The sequence below is a fragment of the Salvelinus sp. IW2-2015 genome, unplaced genomic scaffold, assembly GCF_002910315.2.
Source record: "Salvelinus sp. IW2-2015 unplaced genomic scaffold, ASM291031v2 Un_scaffold3877, whole genome shotgun sequence".
Classification (NCBI taxonomy): Eukaryota; Metazoa; Chordata; class Actinopteri; order Salmoniformes; family Salmonidae; genus Salvelinus; species Salvelinus sp. IW2-2015.
In genome coordinates, this window is record NW_019945151.1 from 16,419 (window position 1) to 38,631 (window position 22,213).

The window sequence follows — 22,213 nt, forward strand, 5'->3', positions numbered from 1 at the left end:
CGGTCTCTCACTCTGGTCTGACATACTTGTTTTATTCAGGCACTTTTTAAATCAAACCAGTTTTATCAAGCCTGTGAATAAGATCAGTTCTCTATCAGTTTCTCTGAATTGATCAGATTCTAGTGAATCTGATCTGGTATCTGATCTAGTGAATCTGATCTGTTCTCTGATCAAGTGTTCTCTGATCTAGTGAATCTGATCTGGTTCTCGATTTCATTACTTTAATCCACTTCTTTCCCAGAACAATTGAAGCTAAAAATATGTAATAAATTGATGGTGGAGAGGAAAAAAAGCTCTGGGTGGTTTCTTTATTGTTTCAGTGTGTTCCGTGTGTTCAGTGTGTTCAGTGTGTTCCGTGAGTTCAGTGTGTTGCCGTGAGTTCAGTGAGTTCAGTGAGTTCAGTGTGTTCCGTGAGTTAAGTGAGTTCAGTGAGTTCAGTGTGTTCAGTGAGTTCAGTGTGTTCATGAGTTCATTGTTCCCGTGAGTTCAGTGAGTTCAGTGTGTTCAGTGAGTTCCATGTGTTCCGTGAGTTCCGTGTGTTCAGTGAGATCCATGTGTGTCAGTGGATCCATGTGTCCGTGAGTTCAGTGAGTTCCATGTGTTCCGTGAGTTCAGTGTTCATGTGTTCGTGAGTTCAGTGTTTCCGTGTGTTCAGTGTGTTCCGTGAGTTCAGTGAGATCCGTGTGTTCAATTGTGTTCAGTGTGTTCAGTGTCCGTGAGTTCAGTGAGTTCGTGGTTCAGTGAGTTCATGAGGTGTTCAGTGTGTTCATGTGTGGTTTCAGTGTGGTTCAGTGAGTTCAGTGGAGTCTCGTGTGTTCAGTGAGTTCCATGTGTTCCGTGATGTTAGTGTGTTCAGTGAGTTCCATGTGTTCCGTGTGTTCAGTGAGTTCCATGTGTTCCGTGTGTTCAGTGAGTTCCATGTGTTCCGTGAGTTCAGTGAGTTCCATGTGTTCCGTGAGTTCAGTGTGTTCAGTGTGTTCAGTGTGTTCCGTGTGTTCAGTGTGTTCCGTGTTCACTGTATTCACGATGCCTTTCTTTGACTCTGCTACTAGTGATTTACATATATTTTAAAAAGTAACTTTACCTGCTAAAACTTCCTCTGCACACTGCAATGTTAAGTCAGATTTAACAGGTATTCGTAAGAGGAGTTTTTTTTTCTCCAGACGACAGTTATTAATTCAACGTCTTCATGAAACATGTCAAATACTGGAAGTAATCAATTGGAAATTGCCATGAGTTTATATTTTTCTGACTTCCTAGTCAATTTTATGCAATGTAGGTAATTGTGTATGATTTTTTATCTTAAACCTCCCGCTTTGGGCTGGATGTGTCAATATATAGTTCATACATAATTCCAAGAGCAGAATGACTGTTTTACCTAAATTAGCCTTGAAATCGACAATTTTCTGGAAGCTGTGAAGTGTCATTTTCGTACATTTTTGACCCATTGGCCAGCACCCACCTAGCAATTTGAGGTCCAGCCAATGAGCTTCGGCCCCTAGCCATTTGATTGACAGCTAGCATTAGCAAGACTCGCAGAGAGAGAGAGAGAGAGAGAGCAATGATGTTCTGCACACATATGACGTAGTACACCATTTTCAGACCCCCGTTTGGGCACTTGAATGCTACTTTCAGAACTACCGGAAATTCTCTAAGATATAATATTCATTATCTCACCTCCTCTGACTGCGTGGGGGCGCTGCCATGACAACGTCCCCTTGTCCATCACAGAGAGGAAGAGGTGAAGCGAGAGGGATAACTGGGCCCAAAGTCTGGCTTCTCCAGCAGGTGCCGGTTTTTCGCATGGAGGTCCATGAGAGTGTCGATTTAGATTTATTTTTATTTTTATGTATGGCATATTTTCTACGTGTGGCTCTTTTGATCGAATAGAGGTTTCGTAATTATTATGTTGTTTTGTTACTGATATAAGTACGATATATTGGAGTTGGTCGTCACTTTGTTCGCACAGCCACAAAGTCATAAACCCCACCAATTTCTACAATTTATCTTCTTAAAATGTGATTTGAAACCTTAACCACAGTGCTAAACTTATGCCTAACCTTAAATGAAAACCACAACGCGAATTTTAGTTTTCATGAATTTCTACGATATAGACTATCGTCTTTGTGGCTGTGGTAACTAGTTATTAACTAGTTGTGCCTGTTGTTCACAGGCGTATCTGCCCTCTGATTGGCTAGAATGGTTCCACCTGACCTTTGCCTCCTCCCAAATGTCATTGATCAGCTGTGTCCGTCATGATAAATGGAGCCGGAAGCAACATCACTAGAAGCCAGTGGACATGTGCAGGAAGCCGGCGGTGCGTTATGGTGTGGACGTGAAACACAGAGGTAGGTCAATTGAAATAAGTAATTGCAAATGTCAGTCCAGAGAAGGACATTAAAGTTGGTTACCGACGTAGCTAGCCAGGTCTACTAGATAAGTTAAAGTTGTCTGTGCTAGTTAGCTAGTAAGTTATCTTAACGTTACCAAGCTAAGTTTCACTACGAAAAGCTCTCCCATGGAAAACACGCTCCTGTTAGTTGGTGACAACCACCGCAACATGACGAACAAACTCATTGCTATTTTACATTTAGATTCGGTCTCTGGCTAACTCGTTTATACTTGTGGAAACCACATTAGCTAATACGTTAGCTGACTGACTCTCATCACCATTGTCAACACACATCTAGCGACATCAGTCATCCTGTACTCAGGAACATCAGGATTTATTTTAGCAGTAGCTGTTATCAGTAGCTGTTAATCAAACATGTCAAACGACCTAGTTAGTTTGTACCAGCTAACTAGCTGCACTTGTAAACAACGGCAGTGAATTGCACAATGCTGTCTCCGCTGTTATATGCCGTGCTGTTTGCACTCAAGTGTCAGATTCACCAAAAAGCGTTTGTGAACAGAGGAATTTCCATCATCTCTAGAAACACTAACCAGTCGCTGGGTTAATGTGTCATTTACTATCAAATAAGCATTAAAAACAGAGAAGGCTGTAATTGCGGCCTGAAATTCAGGGCGTCCATACATCTGCAGGAACCCCACTTTATACAATGTTTAAGTGAGGTGGGGGGCGCTCCAGTACAGTACAGTATGTGGTGTTATTGCACAAGGAAGTTGGATGAAAGACACTGATAAACCCCACATAAGGGTCGGGGGCAACAACGGCATCTAGCTTGCCGTACACCGTGTCCTTCGTCCCCCGTCTGTCGGGCACTGGTTTCCCTCAACGAGGGCAGGACCGAAGGATATTTGTATGCTATCTTAGCCAGCTAGTCTGGTACACAGGGGGTGACACCATGTACTTGTTAATAACTATCATACAGTGTCTAACTACCTAGTTAACTAACACACGGTTTCGCCCCAGCCTGCTGTGCTAGCAGGAGGCGGTGGAGACCGTAGACGAGTCCTTCGCCCCCCCGCCTGTCAGGCACTGTTTCTTCCGCAGCAGTTCTGTTAACGATGTTGAGTGCAGGTGTGACCCGTATTTTAAGTGTCACAAGCATGAAGATGTTCATGAAGGAACCAATGGGATGCCCCCGAATTACGGGCTGTAGGGTGTTCATTTCCAACGATTAGTATTGAAGTTAGTGCAAATAAGGATCCTTAGGACTGTTAACCATAACCCTTACATTAACCAGTACAACATGTCAACTTCAATGGTGTAACATCAGAGTTGATGTCCCAAGGATGCCAGATATCAAGGACCATACCGTGAGTTTTGACCTGAGGRGGACTAACTCTTGACAGCGCTTTGCTCCAACTCCAACAAACTTTCCTTGTCCTGACCTAAACATTTAACCTCCGTCTCCTAGCCTGCAACTTTAATTCTCCTATCCTAACCCGCTACGTCATTTTGGTATGGAAGTGGTGTGAAGTGTTTCCCAGTTGGTGAAATCCAACTGTGCAGATGGAAGGCGGTGTTGTGAACAGAGTGCCCCGTGGTGGGGTTATGGTATGGGGCAGGCATAAGCTACGGACAACAAACACGATTGCGTTTAACCCGACGGCAATTTGAATGCACAGAGATACCGTGATGAGATCCCTGTGGCCCGTTGTCGTGCCATTCATCCGCCGGCATCACCTCATGTTTCGGCATCACCTCATGTTTCGGCATGATAATGCACGGCCCCATGTCAGAAGGATCTGTCCCAGCTCTTCCATGGACTGCATAGTCACCAGACCTGTCACCACCCATTGAGCATGTTTGGGATGCTCTGGATTGACGTGTACAACGGCGTGTTCCAGTTCCCGCCAATATCCAGCAACTTCGCACAGCCATTGAAGACGAGTGAGACAACAGGCCACAATCAACAGCCTGATCAACTCTATGGGAAGGAGATGTCGTGCTACATGTGACAAATTATGGGGGCTGAGCGCTGGGTGACGAGGCTGAGAGCGCTGGGTGGCGAGGCTGAGGGCGCTGGGTGGCATCCTTACCTTTTTTTTAAATAAAAGCTACATTTGTGCTGTAGCCACATCTCTCCCAAATGAACCTTGTGAACGGTTGTGTTAATCAGTTTGAGCAATAGTGGACCTAATTGATTCCAACATGTTAAATAAACCTCAGGAGGAATGTCTGTCTTGACTTTAGAAAAAAATAATAGTTACCTGGTCTGAAGAGTTTTGTTTAACTCTCTAATGAAGTTAACATTTCTGGTTCTGACATATTTTATAGTGATTTAAAAATATATATTTTTACCAAGATACAAATGCTGTTAATTTTTTTAAATAAAAGCTTTGGTGGCATCCCATTAGAATCCTGGGGTCATCGACATTTTTTTAATTTATTGATCATATGAAATTAATTAGTTAAACTTCAAATTAATCACAGAATGTAGTAATGAAATGTTGAAACACCATCTTGTGGCTCTTTTTAGTAGATTGAATTCAAGTGGTGGTGGCCTAATCTTGGCAAATGGTGCTTTAGGACCACCATTCAAACCCTCAACACTTTTTAACAGCCGTTGCATATGAAATGCTCTGGACAGCCCTGACTTTGGCCATCTCGTTCTCTTTCACCCTTGTTGGGCAATTCCAAAGACGTGGCTTCGTGGTTCTCACCGCAGTTGGAACATGTCACATTTTCTTAACTTAAAAAAAAAAAAATGCATCACATGATATTTTCTACAACTTGGACATCTCTGCTTCTCCCTTCTATATGGCGTCTTCTCCTTCCCTTGATCACACTGCTTTGGTCTTGGAACAAATGCTCTGACTTTGTAGTTGATATATCCCAGCTGCACTTGAGTAGGGAGAGACTCCATTTCAAAAGAACAGATATTCTGGACTTTTTCATCAATCGCCACATGATTCATCCGACGAGCATCAATCACTCCAGGAATATTGTTTTTAAATCTCTGCAACATCGACTTCTCACGAAGACGCCAGATATTCCCCCCCCCCCCCCCCCCCCCGTGAGGGGGCCCTGTTCCGAAGAGACGCAACACAAGCTGCTTCTGATCCTCAGAAGAACAAAATAAATAATCAAAACGAGCCTCGTGATCCTCACAGCCTTCACTTTACCCAGCACTCTCTCCACCATGTCTCAAATGGGTTCTTCAAGATCGGTAATCAAATCAGCTCCTCATTTAGCGACACATACTCCTTCAAGATAAGAAGGGACATTCTAGTCGCTGTATGCTGTTTTCATCTGGTTTTCTYTTCTTTTGGACAATATTGCCCTTGAACTCGCCCGCAATTTATATTCACGCCCCCATCAGCGTCAGCTTCCGCCATATTTTTCATCCCTTGTCCTACCGTGAGGTTTCTCTACTCCTACACTCTTCACCGACCCTTTCAGATATGATGGAAGGGACTTTTGAATTTAACACAGAGCGTCAACCGGTGCCTGTAACAGACCTGACTATCGTCTCGTCTATAGTGGAAATGCCTCTGTTGGCTTAAACAAAAATGGTTGAATCCAAATAGTTTAGGTTGGTTAATCAACTCTAAGCTAGGGATCTTTTCGCAGCTAGCCGTGGGTAACATTTAAAAGTTAGTCCAAAATTGTTCATTTAAATGGCTAGTTGCAGGACAAAGSRATRWYKWGRYCWMRWYATYSCTTTTTCAAATTGGAATTGTTTGGCAAGACAAGTGAATTACTTATTTTGTGAGAATGTAAAAAATGAATCTACTGCTATGCCCCTTTTAATGTTGCCGTGTAGGGTAATGTTGACNGTGACTATTGCACAGTGAGTTGCCGTGTAGGGTCATGTCTTCCCTGAGTGCAGGAGCAGAGCCTACTAACCAATAGCCTATTTTCTTCATTGGACAGGACAAATCTAGCTGTTCCCCAATGCTGACATGATATCCCCAGTCTCTCTGAACAAACTTCAATTCGGTCTGTAAAGGTCTACCTACGCCCCTCTACACACTACTCAACCAACCAGCCCAAATCTACACCTCTGAAACCCAAGATGGCTACTAGACAAAAAGCCCTGATGGTTGCAGTGGTCACCCTGTTGGGCGCCACCTTGGGAGGCCTGTTATTATGGCGACAACCAACCCTGAGGACACAAAAGAAGAAGCAGCGTCTAGCTCAGGGTCAGATAGGGGTCAGCACTGGTCCCGTACCAGTGGAACAGCTGGGTCCTGTGGTTGTGGAGCCAGTCSAGTCCCAGACCCAGCTAACCCTTGGTCAGAGCCTGGGCCTCCTCCTGCCTGTTTCACTGCCCCCTGCTGACCAGGTCTTGGCAGTYCAGCCTGTGATGGTGAGCTCTGAGGAGGGTTGGGAGCAGTGGTGGCCGTCGCTGCAAAAGGAGCTATCCGTCTACCCCGTCCTCGGGCTGGACTGCGAATGGGTATGGGCCTTGGCGTATGAGTTCGTTTTGCATGTAAAAAAAAATTATATATGATTCCATTGGTCCTCAAGTCTTATTTCCTGATGTAGTTTCCCTCCTTCCCCCTCCCTCCTCTCCTTATTCCTTTCCTTCTTCTCCCTCCCTCCCTCCTCATCCATCCCCTCGCCTTATTCTTTTCCTCCTCCCTCCTCATCCATCCCCTCGCCTTATTCCTTTCCTCCCTCCTGCTCCCCCTCTCCTTATTCCTTTCCTCCCTCCTGCTCCCCCTCTGCTTATTCCTTTCCTKCCTCCTTCCTCATCCTCCCCCCTCCTTCCTCTCCCTCCCCAGGTGTCAGTGAAGGGTAAGGCGTCGGCGGTCTCCCTCCTCCAGATGAGTTCCTACTCTGGCCTGTGTGTGTTGGTGAGGCTACATCTGTTCCGAGGTAGCCAGCAGGACTTTCCCCTCAGCTTGAAGGAGGTACATGGTCCTCTGTGGCTTAGTTGGTAGAGAACGATGCTTTTTAACGCCGGTATAGTGGGTTCGATTTCTCGCTGAGGCCACCAATATTACATTTATGGATAGATGGCATATATTCTGTTTTATTATATAGGTCCTCAGGGACCCCCATGTCCTGAAGGTGGGCGTGGGGTGTTATGAAGACGGGACACGTCTGACCCGYGACTACGGCCTGGCTCTGGGTTGTACCGTGGACCTGAGATATCTCGCTCTACGACAAAGGTACCACTAGAGATGGGCTTTGGTAGCACTAGGTTGACAGTCAATCGTAATAACATAATACTCTAATACTCAATAGTCAAATGCTCATCTTTTTCATTTACAATCTGTAGAAACTGAGAATATAAAGGTTTGAAGAAATGTTAAACATTACAGCACAGTTGAAAAATATATGACAAACAGACAATAGATTTTCAGAGATGGATGGGAGGGTCTGAGTGGAGCTGAAGGTTGGGACTAAATACAAAATAAACATGGATAACTAATGTGGAATATACCGTGTCTGTGACATGTAAGAAGTTTAACTGTTGTCCATTAGTTTTACTCCAATTAGGGGAGGGGTGGTGGGGTTAGGGGACAATAATAAATAATGTATATTTAAAAAATTATGGGGGATTGGAAATGATGCAGACAATTACAATGATCTGTAATATTGAATTGAACTACCCCCTAAAGGGAACAGAAACAAATCATATAGGTTAATCTGTTTTAATCAACCGTTTACCTCAAAGTATCTGTCTCAATTTAAGGGCGTTTTATTGGCATGGGAAACATTGCCAAAGCAATGAAATTTTGTTAATGAAAAAAAAATGAACAATTAACATGGCAACATGGTATTTCACTCAATAGATATGGGAGTTTATCAAAATTGGATTTGTTTTTCAAAATTCTTTGTGGATCTGTTGTAATCTGAGGGAAATATGTCTCTATTATGGTCATACATTATGCAGGCGTTTAGGAAGTGCAGCTCAGTTCCACCTTATTTTGTGGGCAGTGTGCACATAGCCTGTCTTCTCTTGAGAGCAGGTGTGCCTACGGCGGCTTTCTCAATAGCAAGGCTATGTTCAGTCTGTACACAGTCAAAGCTTTCCCTTAATTGGTCTGACAGAATGTGCAGAAGATCTGCAGTGGAAGTCAGAAGTTTACATACACTGGAGTTGGAGTTATTTAAACATTTTTTCAACCACTCCACATTTTTGTTAACACACTATAAGTTTTGGCAAGTCTGTCATGCACAAATAATGTCCTAAGTAATTTTTCAAACAATTGTTTACAGACAGATTATTTCACTTATAATTCACAATTCCAGTGGGTCAGAAGTTTACATGCACTAAGTTGACTGTGCCTTTAAACAGCTTGGAAAATTCCAGAAAGATGATGTCATGGCTTTACAAGCTACTGATAGGCTAATTGACATAATTTGAGTCAATTGGAGGTGTACCTGTGGATGTATTTCAAGGCCTACCTTCAAACTCAGTGCCTCTTTGCTTGACATCATGGGAAAATCAAAAGAAATCAGCCAAGACCTCAGAAATTGGTAGATCTCCACAAGTCTGGTTTATCCTTGGAGCGATTTCCAAACGCCTGAAGTACACGTGTCATCTGTACAAACATAGTACACAAAGTATATAACACCATGGGACCACGCAGCCGTCATACGCTCAGCAAGGGAGACGCGTTCTGTCTCCTAGAGATGAACGTACTTTGGTGAGAAGTGCAATCAATCCAGAACAACAGCAAAGGACCTTGTGAAGATGCTGGAGAAACGGGTACAAAAGTATCTACATTCACAGTAAAAACGAGTCCTATATGACATACCTGAAAGGCAGCTCAGCAAGGAAGAAGTGACTGCTCCAAAACGCCATTAAAAAAAGCCAGACTACGTTTTGCAACTGCACATGGGGACAAGATCGTACTTTTTGAGAAATGTCCTCTGGTCTGATGAACGAAGATAACTATTTGGCATAATGACCATCGTTATGTTTGGAGGAAAAGGGGGGGGCCTTGCAAGCCGACGAACTGAACAAGGCAGTGAACCACTGTTCTTAGGCCGTCATTGTAAATAACAATGTGTTCTTAACTGACTTGCCTAGTTATAAAAGTATTTTTTTAAATTGCCTATCAGAAGCTTCTAAAGCCATGACATCATTTTCTGTAATTTTCCAAGCTGTTTAAAGGCACAGTCAACTTAGTGTATGTAAACTTCTGACCCACTGGAATTGTGATACAGTGAATAATCTGTCTGTAAACAATTGTTTGAAAAATGTCTTGTCATGCACAAAGATGTCCTAACTGACTTGCCAAAACTGTAAGTTTGTTAACACGAAATGTGTGGTGGTTGAAACCCTTAGGTTGGAGTCATTAAAACTCGTTTAGTGAACTTCTGACTTCAACTGTATTCCAGGGTTCTGAACCAGTGTGTTTCTGTGCAGGAAGGTCGTGTTGAACAATGGTTTGAGCCTCAAGTCTCTGGCTGCGGACCTGCTCAATGTGTCTCTGGATAAATCCATGGCGCTTCGATGCAGTAACTGGGAGGCTGACCAGCTGACCCTAGAACAGGTAAAACTACACTAGCTGATGCTAATTAATACAGGATGGGATGCTGTGGCTGACCCTGAACAGGTAAACTACACTAGCTGGTGCTAATTAATACAGGATGGGATGCTGACCAGCTGACCCTAGAACAGGTAAAATCACTAGCTGGTGCTAATTAATACAGGATGGATGCTGACCAGCTGACCCTAGAACAGGTAAACTACACTAGCTGGTGCTATTAATCAGGATGGGGGCTGCTGCTGACCCTAGAACAGGTAAACTACACTAGCTGGTGCTAATTATACAGGATGGAGCTGCTGCTGACCCTAGAACAGGTAAACTACACTAAGCTGGTGCTATTAATACAGGATGGGATGCTGTGGCTGACCCTAGAACAGGTAAACTACACTAGCTGGTGTAATTATAAGGATGGGATGCGCTGACCCTAGAACAGGTAAACTACACTAGCTGGTGTATAATACAGGATGGGAGCTGGCGCTGACCCTAGAACAGGTAAACTACACTAGCTGGTGTTAATACAGGATGGGAGGCTGACCAGCTGACCCTAGAACAGGTGAACTACAACTAGCTGGTGTTAATACAGGTGGAGATGCTGGATGTGCCTGTACCCTAGAAAGGTAACTACACTAGCTGGTGCTAATAATACAGGATGGGAGGCTGACCAGCTGACCCTAGAACAGGTAAAAACTACACTAGCTGGTGCAATTAATACAGGATGGGAGGCTGACCAGCTGACCCTGAAACAGGTGAACTACACTAGCTGGTGCTAATACAGGATGGGATGCTGTGGCTGACCCTAGAACAGTTGAACTACACTAGCTGGTGCTAATACAGGATGGGATGCTGTGGCTGACCCTAGAACAGGTGAACTACACTAGCTGGTGCTAATATCAGGATGGGATGCTGTGGGCTGACCCTAGAACAGGTAAACTACACTAGCTGGTGTTAATACAGGATGGGATGCTGTGGCTGACCCTAGAACAGGTGAACTACACTAGCTGGTGTTAATACTGACAGATGGGATGCTGTGGCTGACCCTAGAACAGGTGAACTACACTAGCTGGTGTTAATACAGGATGGGATGCTGTGGCTGACCCTAGACAGGTGAAGCTACACTAGCTGGTGTTAATACAGGATGGGAGGCTGACCAGCTGACCCTAGAACAGGTGAACCACTGTGGTAATGGAAAGATTGTTACTGTTTGAGATCAACTACAGTTCAGTCGGACTGCGAAGAATAACTGATCGACAAATCTCCTTGCATCCCAAATATAACGAACTACCCATTATGTTGTGAAGATGTGCGATCTTCTGCCCTACCTTATTTTGCTCAGGGATCCCTCTCAAACACGTGGTCTCTGATTTAACCCCCCACATCTCTCTGTCTTGTGACCCCTAGATGACTTACGCAGCCCTGGATGCACAGGTATCCATCGCCCTGTTCTTCCACCTGCTGGGCCTCTACTCAGACACCACGCCCTTACCTGACAGTGGGAGTGGCTATACCCAGCTGGCCAATCGCTGCCAGGGCCTGATAGACACACCCTTCAGGGAGTGGGGTGAGGGGGAGGATGGCGAGAGGAGACGGAAGAGTAAGAAGCTCCGGCAGCCTACTTTGGAAAGCTCCGAGATTGGTGACCAGCAAGTACCAGACCCCAGAAAGAACAACAAGAGGAAACCGCTCGGTGTGGGTTACTCTGCGAGGTCAGTGGTGATTTGTCTGTCCAGGGATCTCTTTCACAGCACAAAGCCGATGTTTCCTACTGACCTCTGGATATTGTTGTCAGGGTCATAATACAGAACAATTTGCCTGACTTTCATAGTAAAAATCATCACCCACATTTTGGGAAACATTTGGTGTTAAAGATTTGAGTAGTGTGATTCTGGGCAGCATTTGGATGGTTTTATACGTTTTCCTGTGTTAGTCACTAGTCTGATACACAGATCCCCTGAGGTTCTGTTCGCTCTGCWTGTTGCAGGAWGACCCCTCTTTATGACAARTGCTTCCTCCATGCCCCGGARGGACAACCCCTCTGTACCTGCGACAAGAGGAAGGCCCAGTGGTACCTGGATAAAGGACTAGGAGGTAGACAAACACCGCCTTATACCCGACTGGCAGTGCCAACACTGACCGTGTTTTCATTTCAATGGAACATTTTATTATTGTTGGGTTCAAACTGTAAAATGTGGTGTAAAAATGAGCAGGTAGCCTTTTACACTTGTATACGGGCTGAAAATGGCTAGTTTAGGCACTAATAAGCACCTAAGTTGGAACGTAGTGTCTGTCCAGTAACATGCTATACATCAGGTCAGGCTGTCCAGTAACATGTTATACATCAGGTCAGGCTGTCCAGGCTGTCCAGTAACATGTTATACATCAGGTCAGGCTGTCCAGTAACATGTCTATACTCAGATGTCAGACTGTCCGTAACATGTTATACATCAGGTCAGGCTGTCCAGTAACATGTTATACATCAAGGTCAGGCTGTCCAGTACAGCTGTCCGTCAGTAACATGTAACATCAGGCCAGGCTGCCCCAGTAACATGCTTCGGTCAGGCTTCGGTCAGTAACATGTTATACATCAGGTCAGGCTGTCCAGTACAATGTTATACACTCAGCGTCAGGCTGTCGCAGTAACATGTTATATCATCAGGTCAGCGCTGTCAGTAACATGTTATACATCAGGTCAGGTGTCCAGTAACATGTTATACATCAGGTCAGGCTGTCCAGTAACATGTTATAACATCAGGTCAGGCTGTCCAGTAACATGTTATACATCAGGTCAGGCTGTCCAGTAACATGTTATAACATCAGGTCAGGCTGTCCAGTAACATGTTATATATCCATCAGGTCAGGCTGTCCAGTATGTTATACATCAGGTCAGGCTGTCCAGTAACATGTTATACATCAGGTCAGGCTGTCCAGTAACATGTTTATACATCAGGTCAGGCTGTCCAGTAACATGTTATACATCAGGTCAGGCTGTCCAGTAACATGTTATACATCAGGTCAGGCTGTCCAGTAACATGTTATACATCAGGTCAGGCTGTCCAGTAACATGTTATACATCAGGTCAGGCTGTCCAGTAACATGTTATAACATCAGGTCAGGCTGTCCAGTAACATGTTATACATCAGGTCAGGCTGTCCAGTAACATGTTATACATCAGGTCAGGCTGTCCAGTAACATGTTATACATCAGGTCAGGGCTGTCCAGTAACATGTTATACATCAGGTCAGGCTGTCCAGTAACATGTTATACATCAGGTCAGGCTGTCCAGTAACATGTTTAACATCAGGTCAGGCTGTCCAGTAACAGTTATACATCAGGTCAGGCTGTCCAGTAACATGTTATACATCAGGTCAGGCTGTCCAGTAACATGTTATACATCAGGTCAGGCTGTCCAGTAACATGTTATAACATCAGGGTCAGGCTGTCCAGTAACATGTTTATCACATCAGGTCAGGCTGTCCAGTAACATGTTATACATCAGGTCAGGCTGTCCAGTAACATGTTATACACTCAGGTTCAGGCTGTCCAGTAACATGTTATACATCAGGTCAGGGCTGTCCAGTAACATGTTATACATAGGTCAGCTGTCAGTAACATGTTTAATCAAGGTCAGGCTGTCCAGTAACATGCTATACATCAGGTCAGGCTGTCCAGTAACATGTATATCATCAGGTCAGGCTGTCCAGTAACATGTTATACATCAGGTCAGGCTGTCCAGTAACATGTTATACAATCAGGTCAGGCTGTCCAGTAACATGCTATACATCAGGTCAGGCTGTCCAGTAACATGCTATAACATAGGTCAGGCTGTCCAGTAACATGTTATACATCAGGTCAGGCTGTCCAGTAACATGTTATACATCAGGTCAGGCTGTCCAGTAACATGTTGTACATCAGGTCAGGCTGTCCAGTAACATGCTATACATCAGGTCAGGCTGTCCAGTAAATGTTATACATCAGGTCAGGCTGTCCAGCGTAACATGTCCAGTAACATGTTATAGCATCAGGTCAGGCTGTCCATAACATGTATATCCATCAGGTCAGGCTGTCCAGTAACATGCTATATCATCAGGTCAGGCTGTCCAGTAACATGTTATACATCAGGTCAGGCTGTCCAGTAACATGTTATCATCAGGTCAGGCTGTCCAGTACATGTTATACATCAGGTCAGCTGTCCAGTAACATGTTATACATACAGGTCAGGCTGTCCGTAACATGTTATACATCAGGTCAGGCTGTCCAGTAACATGTTATACATCAGGTCAGGCTGTCCAGTAACATGTTAAATCATCAGGTCAGGCTGTCCAGTAAACTGTTATACATCAGGTCAGGCTGTCCAGTAACATGTTATACATCAGGTCAGACTGTCCAGTAACATGTTATACATCAGGTCAGGTGTGTCAGTAACATGTTATACATCAGGTCAGGCTGTCCAGTAACATGTTATACATCAGGTCAGGGCTGTCCAGTAACAGTTATACATCAGGTCAGGCTGTCCAGTAACATGTTATACATCAGGTCAGGCTGTCCAGATACATGTTATACATCAGGTCAGGCTGTCCAGTAACATGTTATACATCAGGTCAGGCTGTCAGTAACATGTATCATCGGTCAGGCTGTCAGTAACATGTTATACATCAGGTCAGGCTGTCCAGTACATGTTAACATCAGGTCGGCTGTCCGTAACATGTTATTACATCAGGTCAGGCTGTCCAGTAACATGTTATACATCAGGTCAGGCTGTCCAGTACACATGTATACATCAGGTGGCTTGTCAGTAAACATGTTATACATCAGGTCAGGCTGTCCAGTAACATGCTATACATCAGGTCAGGCTGTCCAGTAACATGTTATACATCAGGTCAGGCTGTCCAGTAACATGTTATACATCAGGTCAGAGGTCTGGTTCTGTGCCTCACAGCGCTGAATGGGTTTGGACTGACGAAATGACTACAAGTGTGCTTTTTAAGATAATTTTCCCATAATCTCAACTGTTCCCTTTCAATTTTTACCATTCTTAAGTTATGAACATTTCATATTTATTCTGTAAGAAACATTTCAATTTAGGGCCGCCTGTCCCTACAGGCCCATTGTAGGCCCCCTGTCCCTACAGGCCCATTCCCACTCGTGTTATCGAAGACCCAGTTCTGTGTCAGTTGACTGTTCTCCTGTCCTCCTCCAGTGTTGCAGAGTGACGAGCCCTTCATCGTGCGTCTGCTGTTTGAGCCGTCGGGACGTCCAGAGTCCCAGCAGGACTACTACCTGACTGCCAAGAAGAACATGTGTGTGGTGTGTGGCAAGAACGAGTCTTATATCAGGTGAGGAGAACCTGTGTGGTGTGGACGGGTCTCGTATTGGGCTGGCCGGGACGGGTCTCGTACTAGGCTGGCCAGATGCTACTCTGTTAGTATAACTAATAACAGGTTTGTGTCCCGATTCACCCCCCTTTTCTCAGTGTGTACTTGCACACTCCCCGTAGTGAATTTGCGAGGATAGGATTGGTGTTAAGCATTGGCTGAAGGAGTACCCACCCTTGTGAAATCCATGTGAGAAGGGTGGAGAATCGGGCCTCGGGCAGAGAAGACCTTTCTCACGTTTCAGCCATGACAGTCCATCCTAGTGGGGTAGGAAGCGGACGTGAGGGCCTATAGTGTGAACTAGTTCCTGTCTCGTCTCACCACTACAGGAAGAACATCGTTCCTCACGAGTACAGACAACACTTCCCCATGGAGATGAAGGACCACAACTCCCATGACGTCTTGCTGCTGTGCACTTCCTGTCACGCAGCCTCCACCGTGCACGACGGCTTCCTGAAGCAGCAGCTGGCTGATGAGCATGGCGCGCCCCAGGTAGGGCCCGGGGAGTGTTGGGTAGGGCCCGGGGAGTGTTGGGTAGGGCCGGGGAGGTGTTGGGTAGGGCCGGGGAGGTGTTGGGTAGGGCCGGGAATTGCGAGTGACCTCACGATAGGATATTATCACCATACTGAGGTGTTCTCATGTATTCTGAATGAATTGTGAATTTACACTATTCTATATTTAGTCATTTTATTGTGATTTTGATTTGATATATTGATTTAATGTTCCAAACATTGCTCACCTTGTCTGCTGCAGAAGGACAAGAGAAGATGAGAAAATACTTTTAATCAGTCATGGAAATAAGTGGTGAAACCATATTGTCTCAGAGGATCGATATTAGAGGTCGACCGATTATGATTTTTCAACGCCGATACCGATTTATCAGCAGATTTATTTATTATTATTAATGACAATTACAACAATACTGAATGAACACTTATTTTAACTTATATAATACATCAATAAAAAATCATTTAGCCTCAAATAAATAATGAAACGTGTTCAATTTGGTTTAAATAATGCAAAAACACAGTTTTGGAAGAGAATAAAAGTGCGATATGTGCCATGTAGAAAGCTAACGTTTAAGTTCCTTGCTCAGAACATGAGAACATATGAAAGCTGGTGTTCCTTTTAACATGAGTCTTCAATATTCCAGGTAAGAAGTTTAGGTTTAAGTTATAGGACTATTTCTCTCTACATACCATTTGTATTCATTAACCTTTGACTATTGGATGTTTTTATAGGCACTTTAGTATTGCCAGTGTAACAGTATAGCTTCCATCCCTCTCCTCGCCGCTACCTGGCTCGAACCAGGAACACATCGACAACAGCCACCCTCGAAGCAGCGTTACCCATGCAGAGCAAGGGAACAACTACTCCAAGTCTCAGAGCGAATGACGTTTGAAATGCTATTAGCGCCACCCCGCTAACTAGCTAGCCATTTCACATCGGTTACACCAGCTCATTTCGGGAGTTGAAAGCTTGAAGCACAGCGACGAGCTGCGGCAAACGCACGAAAGTGCTGTTTGAATGAAGCTTACGAGCCTGCTGTGCCTACCACCTCAGTCAGACTGCTCTATCAAATCATAGACTTAATTATAACTAACACACAAATACGAGCCTTCGTCATAAATATGGTCAAATCCGGAAACTATATTTCTAAAACAAAACATTTATTTCAGTGGAAATACGGAACCCGTTCCTTTTATGTAACCGGTGGCATCCATCAGTCTAATATTCCTGTTACATGCACAACCTTCAATGTTATGTCATAATTACGTAAATTCTGGCAAATTAGGCGGCCACAACGTTGAATATACACTGACTCTTGGTGCAATGAACGCAAGAGAAGTGACACAATTTCACCTGGTTAATATTGCCTGCTAACCTGGATTTCTTTTAGCTAAATATGCAGGTTTAAAAATATTAACGTTGTATTGATTTATAGAAAGGCATTGATGTTTATGGCTAGACACTTGGAGCAACGACAGTCCTTTTTCGCCAATGCGCACTGCATCGATAATGCAACGCAGGACACGCTAGTATCTCACAACCTGTGTAGTTATAACTAGTGATTATGATTGTTTTTTATAAGATATTTAATGCTAGCTAGCAACTTACTGGCTTGTTACTGCATTCGGTAACAGCAGGCTCCTCTGTGAGGCAGTGGTTAGAGCGTTGGACTAGTTAACCGTAATGTTGCAAGATTGAATCCGACTGACAGGTAAAAATCTGTCTTCTGCCCCTGAACAAGCAGTTACCACTGTTCCTAGACCAGTCACCACTGTTCCTAGACCAGTCAACCCACTGTTCCTAGACCAGTCAACCCACTGTTCCTAGACCAGTCAACCCACTGTTCCTGACCAGTTCAACCCACTGTTCCTAGACCAGTCAACCACTGTTCCTAGACCAGTCAAGCCCATTTCTAACCAGTCAACCCACTTTCCTAGACATCAACCCACTGTTCCTAGACCCAGTCAACCCCTGTTCCTAGACCAGTCAACCCACTGTTCCTAACCAGTCAACCAGTTCCTAGACGTTTGAAAATAACAAATTTGTTCTTAACTGACTTGCCTAGTTAAATTAATAAAGTTTTTAAATGTATTATATGTTTTTAAATAGCCAAATCTGTGTCAAAATACCGATTTCCGATTGTTATGAAAACTTGAAATCGGCCATTCCGATTTAATCGGCGCAGCCTCCAATATATTGTTCAAAATAATATTGCGATATTCAAACTGGATATTTATTTTTTCCTACCCCCAGGGGTGTGAGGAGGGCGTGCGTCTCCTGGAGGACTCTGACCGCAGGAGGGTTCGTTCTGCAGCCCGAGCCCTGCTCACCGTGGGGGAGGGGCTTCCAGAGGTCAGGAGAGATGAGCTGCAGAAGGTCATAAGGTGCTTCTTTAACGACACCGACATGGAGCTGAGTCCCGAGACACTTCAGAGGGCTGCAGACCTGGAGACGAGGTGAGGCTCTGCTCTGCCTTGGTCATCATGTACTGTTACCCTGACGAGAATGGGCCAGTTCCTATCTAGGTGTTTCCTTCTCAGACGTTTGTCCTGCTTCTGCTTTGCTCTTTGGTATCCAGGTCAGGTATCTGTCAAGCTGTTTTAATAATGAAGAAGTTGATTGTATTACCCTGCCCTTTCCCAGGATCTTCAATGAGAGCTATGTTCCCCACGGGCTGAAGGTGGTGAAGGTGAACGTCGAGCACGGCCTGAAGGGATTAATGGCGCTGGAGAGCCGCTGGAGACAACACTTCCTGTCTACCATGACGCCTCGCTACCTTCCTCCTCACTGGTCTGTCAGCCACAACCACGACAAGTTACGACGCAAGTACGGCGATGACCTTCTCATCCAGCTTAACTGACCTACAGTCTGGTACCCAGGCTACATCTGTCTGGTTCCCCATCAGCTGTTGCAGCAGCCTCTACCTGGGGTCCAGCCTCTACCTGGGGTCCAGCCAGCCTCTACCTGGGGTCCAGCCAGCCTCTACCTGGGGTCCAGCCAGCCTCTACCTGGGGTCCAGCCTCTACCTGGGGATTACACAGTAGCCCAGAGATCAGACTAATGCCTTCAGGTGAAGGGTTGGATTCTGTGTGTTCAGTGCCTGCGATCCTCCTCCTCAGTCTACTGTTGGCTGGACGACGACATCTGTTGCTCTGATTGTGATGCCTTACATGTTAAATGCCAGACAGAGCCTGTGCTAGTGGGCCCAGCAGGATGTATTGGACCCCTTTAGTGACACGTTGGCACCCTGTTCTTTTAAATAGTGTCGTACATTTTGACCAGGACCCAGAAGGTGCCATTTTGAGATCCTGAGAGAGACTGGCCTTGTTTTTCTGACCGGGGTAAAATAATTCAGTGTCAAGAACACTATCTGAAGATGGTGTAGCAGAATTCATGATGAAATCCTATTGAATATAGGATGGTCACGATACCAGTATCCCGATACTCTGAGATATCGTGGCAAGGAAACAAAACATGAAGCACGCTGTATTTCCTGATGGGGAAACAGTCCTAATGATGTCAACTAGAATCACATGTTTATGTTCCTACAACAGACAATATTTAACTTCCAGTAGATTTTAATGAGCGAAAGAGTTCAGTCTGCTTTGTGTTTTCCTTGTTGCCATGGAAAACCTGGTTTTCGTGACGACCCGGCTATGGTTTGGTTTCCCAGATTTAAAACTAGTCCTAGAAGCTAGCCTAGCTAGCCAGGAATACCATAGGAGACTAGACTTCATCTAGGCCCAGGAAACAGGCCCTATACAGGGCATTTGGGAACGTATTCAGACCCCTTGACTTTTACCACATTTTTGTTACGTTACAGCCTTATTCTAAAATGGATTAAATGTTTTTTCTCATCAATCTACACAAAAGCCATATGATGTTGACATCGATTTAGGAAGCACATCTGATTCAGTTGTACAACTGACTAGGTATCTCTCCTCCCACTAACTAATCCATTTTAGAATAAGGCTGTAACGTAACAAAATGTGGACAGTCAAGGGGTCTGAATACTTTCCAGTTTCAGAAAATCATGTATTTTAGACTAGGCTGAAACCTGCTTTTAGTTATCATTAAATATGAGTTATAATTTCCCCTGCGGGTTTTCAGTCCTAKAGATGGGCATTTGTGAGCGTGCAGAAATCATGTTTGCTTGGCAAAGGTAGCTTACTTTTTTTTATTTTATTTAACACGACAGAGCACCTCATCTTTGTCTTTTTTTTTTTAATGGATCAGACGAAGCTATACATTCAACTGATCAGCCGTTATGAATTGATGACGAGCAGCCATCGAATGTGTCTGAAATGGCTCTACGTTGCCTTCAGAGTATTCACACCCCTGTTTCCACATTCTGTTGTGTTAAGGCCTGATTTTTAAAAATTATTACATTTTTAGATTTTTATTTTATTTTGTCACTGACCTACACACTGTCAAAGTGGAATTCTTAAAAAAAAAAAATTTTACAAATGAATTGAATTAAAAATGAAAAGCTGAAATGTCTTGCGTCAATTATTCAACCCCTTTGTTATGGCAAGCCTAAAGTTCAGGAGTAAGAATGTGCTCAACAAGTCACATAATAAGTTGCATGGACTCACACTGTGTACAATAATAGCAGTTAGTTTAATAGTTTAACATGATTTTTGAATGACAATTATCTCTGTACCCCACACATACAATTATCTGTAATGTCGAGCAGTGAATTTCAAACACAGATTCAACCACAAAGACTAGGGAGGTTTACCAATGCCTCGCAAAGAAGGGCACCTATTGGTAGATGGGTAAAAAAAAAAAGGAGACATTGAATGTCTTTGAGCATGGTGAAGTTATTAATTACACTTTGGATGGTGTATCAATACACCCAGTCACTACAAAGATAAAGGCATCCTAACTTAGTTGCCGGAAAGGAAGGAAACCTCGCAAGGATTTRGCCATGGTGACTAAAACAGTTTGGTTGTGATAGGAGGAAACTGAYGATGGATCAGCAACATTGTAGTTACTCCACAATACTAACCTAATTGACAGAGTGAAAAGAAGGAAGCCTCTACAGAATAAAAATAATCAAAACCTGCATCCTGTTTGCAACAATGCATTAAAGTAATACTGCAAAAAATGTGGCAAAACAATTTTGTATTCGGGATAATGTCATGAGATTCCTAACTGAACTTTTTGTAACTCCCATCTGTATCCTAGAGGTTGTAAGGCTCTAAGTTTTAATAAACAGAGTCCCAAATGATCAGTTCTGTATTCAGAGAGCTCTGCCCTCAAGTTCAGAGCCCATCTTTTATACACACACAGTCGAGAACCCACCCCGCTTTAGGCGGGCTGTATTGTTCACACTGTACACTTACATTGTTTATCATATTCTGCAACAGGTTTCATATTTTCTGCAAGCCTAACAGTTTCTCCACTCCACGGGTGGGGACAGAATGTCCTGTAAGGAACACAATTCTAATTCTATCCTGCCTACGCTGCACACATCAACTTATAGTCTTATGTGTCTAATGGATTTCACACACGGTGGACAGTTTCAGGGTGAAATATCTTAGAATTTATATGTTTAAAGTAGTGACTCAGATTAAAATATGTTTGGAAAAATCCAACACATCACGTACCATCTCCGTATTTTCAAGCGTAGTGGTGGCCGGATCACGTTATGGGTATGCTTGTCATCGTTAAGGACTGGGAGTTTTTGAGGATAAAGAAACGTAAATGCATGCCTAATGCAAATCCTAGAGGGAAAACCTGGTTCAGTCTGCTTTCCACCAGACAGAGATGAATTCACCTTTCAGCAGGACAATAACCTACAACACAAGGCCAAATATACACTGGAGTTGCTTACCAAGACGACGGGGATAACTAGCATTTTATTGACTCAGGGGGTTGAATACTTAACTAACCAAAAAATAAGTGGTTTTTTTCTTTATATTTTTATACCTCTTTGACAGAGTATTTATGTAGATCGTTGATTTAAAAAAAAAACATTTTTTATCCATTTTAATCCCACTTTGTAACACAATAAAATGTTGAAAATGAGGTGTCAATACTTCCGGAAGGTGCTGTATTGCACTACATTTGACCAGACCCCTATGAATTAGGCCTGTGATGGTATCGTGATCATTTTTTTACATGGCAAAAATGYAAACATGAAGCAGACACCACTATTTCCTTCCTGTTTAAAATCTGTTGTATGTAACATATTGTGTGATGTAGCTTTGGAAAATAAAATGTGACTCAGGATGACAATTCTATTTGTTAACATTGGGGCTGTTTTCCTGAAGAAGTTAAATCCGCTTCTTGTTCTGTTTCCTTGCCACAATACTGGCGTCGTCGCGGCCTTATCGTGAATAGGATGCTATTTCATACACGGCCAGTCTCTCAGGTTCAAACGAGCCCTAAGTCCCCTCATATACTGGATGTATTTCCTGGTTGTGACCTCACTTCCTCCTGGACTATGGATATGTCCCAAATGGTAC

General features: G+C 43.9%; 1 protein-coding gene across 1 annotated transcript; it reads left to right on the forward strand.

Annotated features, from left to right (window-relative positions):
• Window positions 1–2,252: 2,252 nt before the first annotated feature.
• Window positions 2,253–21,117, forward strand: exd2 (exonuclease 3'-5' domain containing 2). The gene is made up of 11 exons (XM_024143339.2): window positions 2,253–2,348; window positions 6,284–6,809; window positions 7,138–7,266; window positions 7,400–7,527; window positions 9,738–9,864; window positions 11,260–11,564; window positions 11,840–11,946; window positions 15,056–15,191; window positions 15,560–15,722; window positions 17,994–18,196; window positions 18,384–21,117. Exons 2-11 carry the CDS (start codon window positions 6,426–6,428, stop codon window positions 18,598–18,600), a joined length of 1,899 nt encoding a protein of 632 aa, XP_023999107.1. The 5' UTR covers window positions 2,253–2,348; window positions 6,284–6,425; the 3' UTR covers window positions 18,601–21,117.
• Window positions 21,118–22,213: the final 1,096 nt, after the last annotated feature.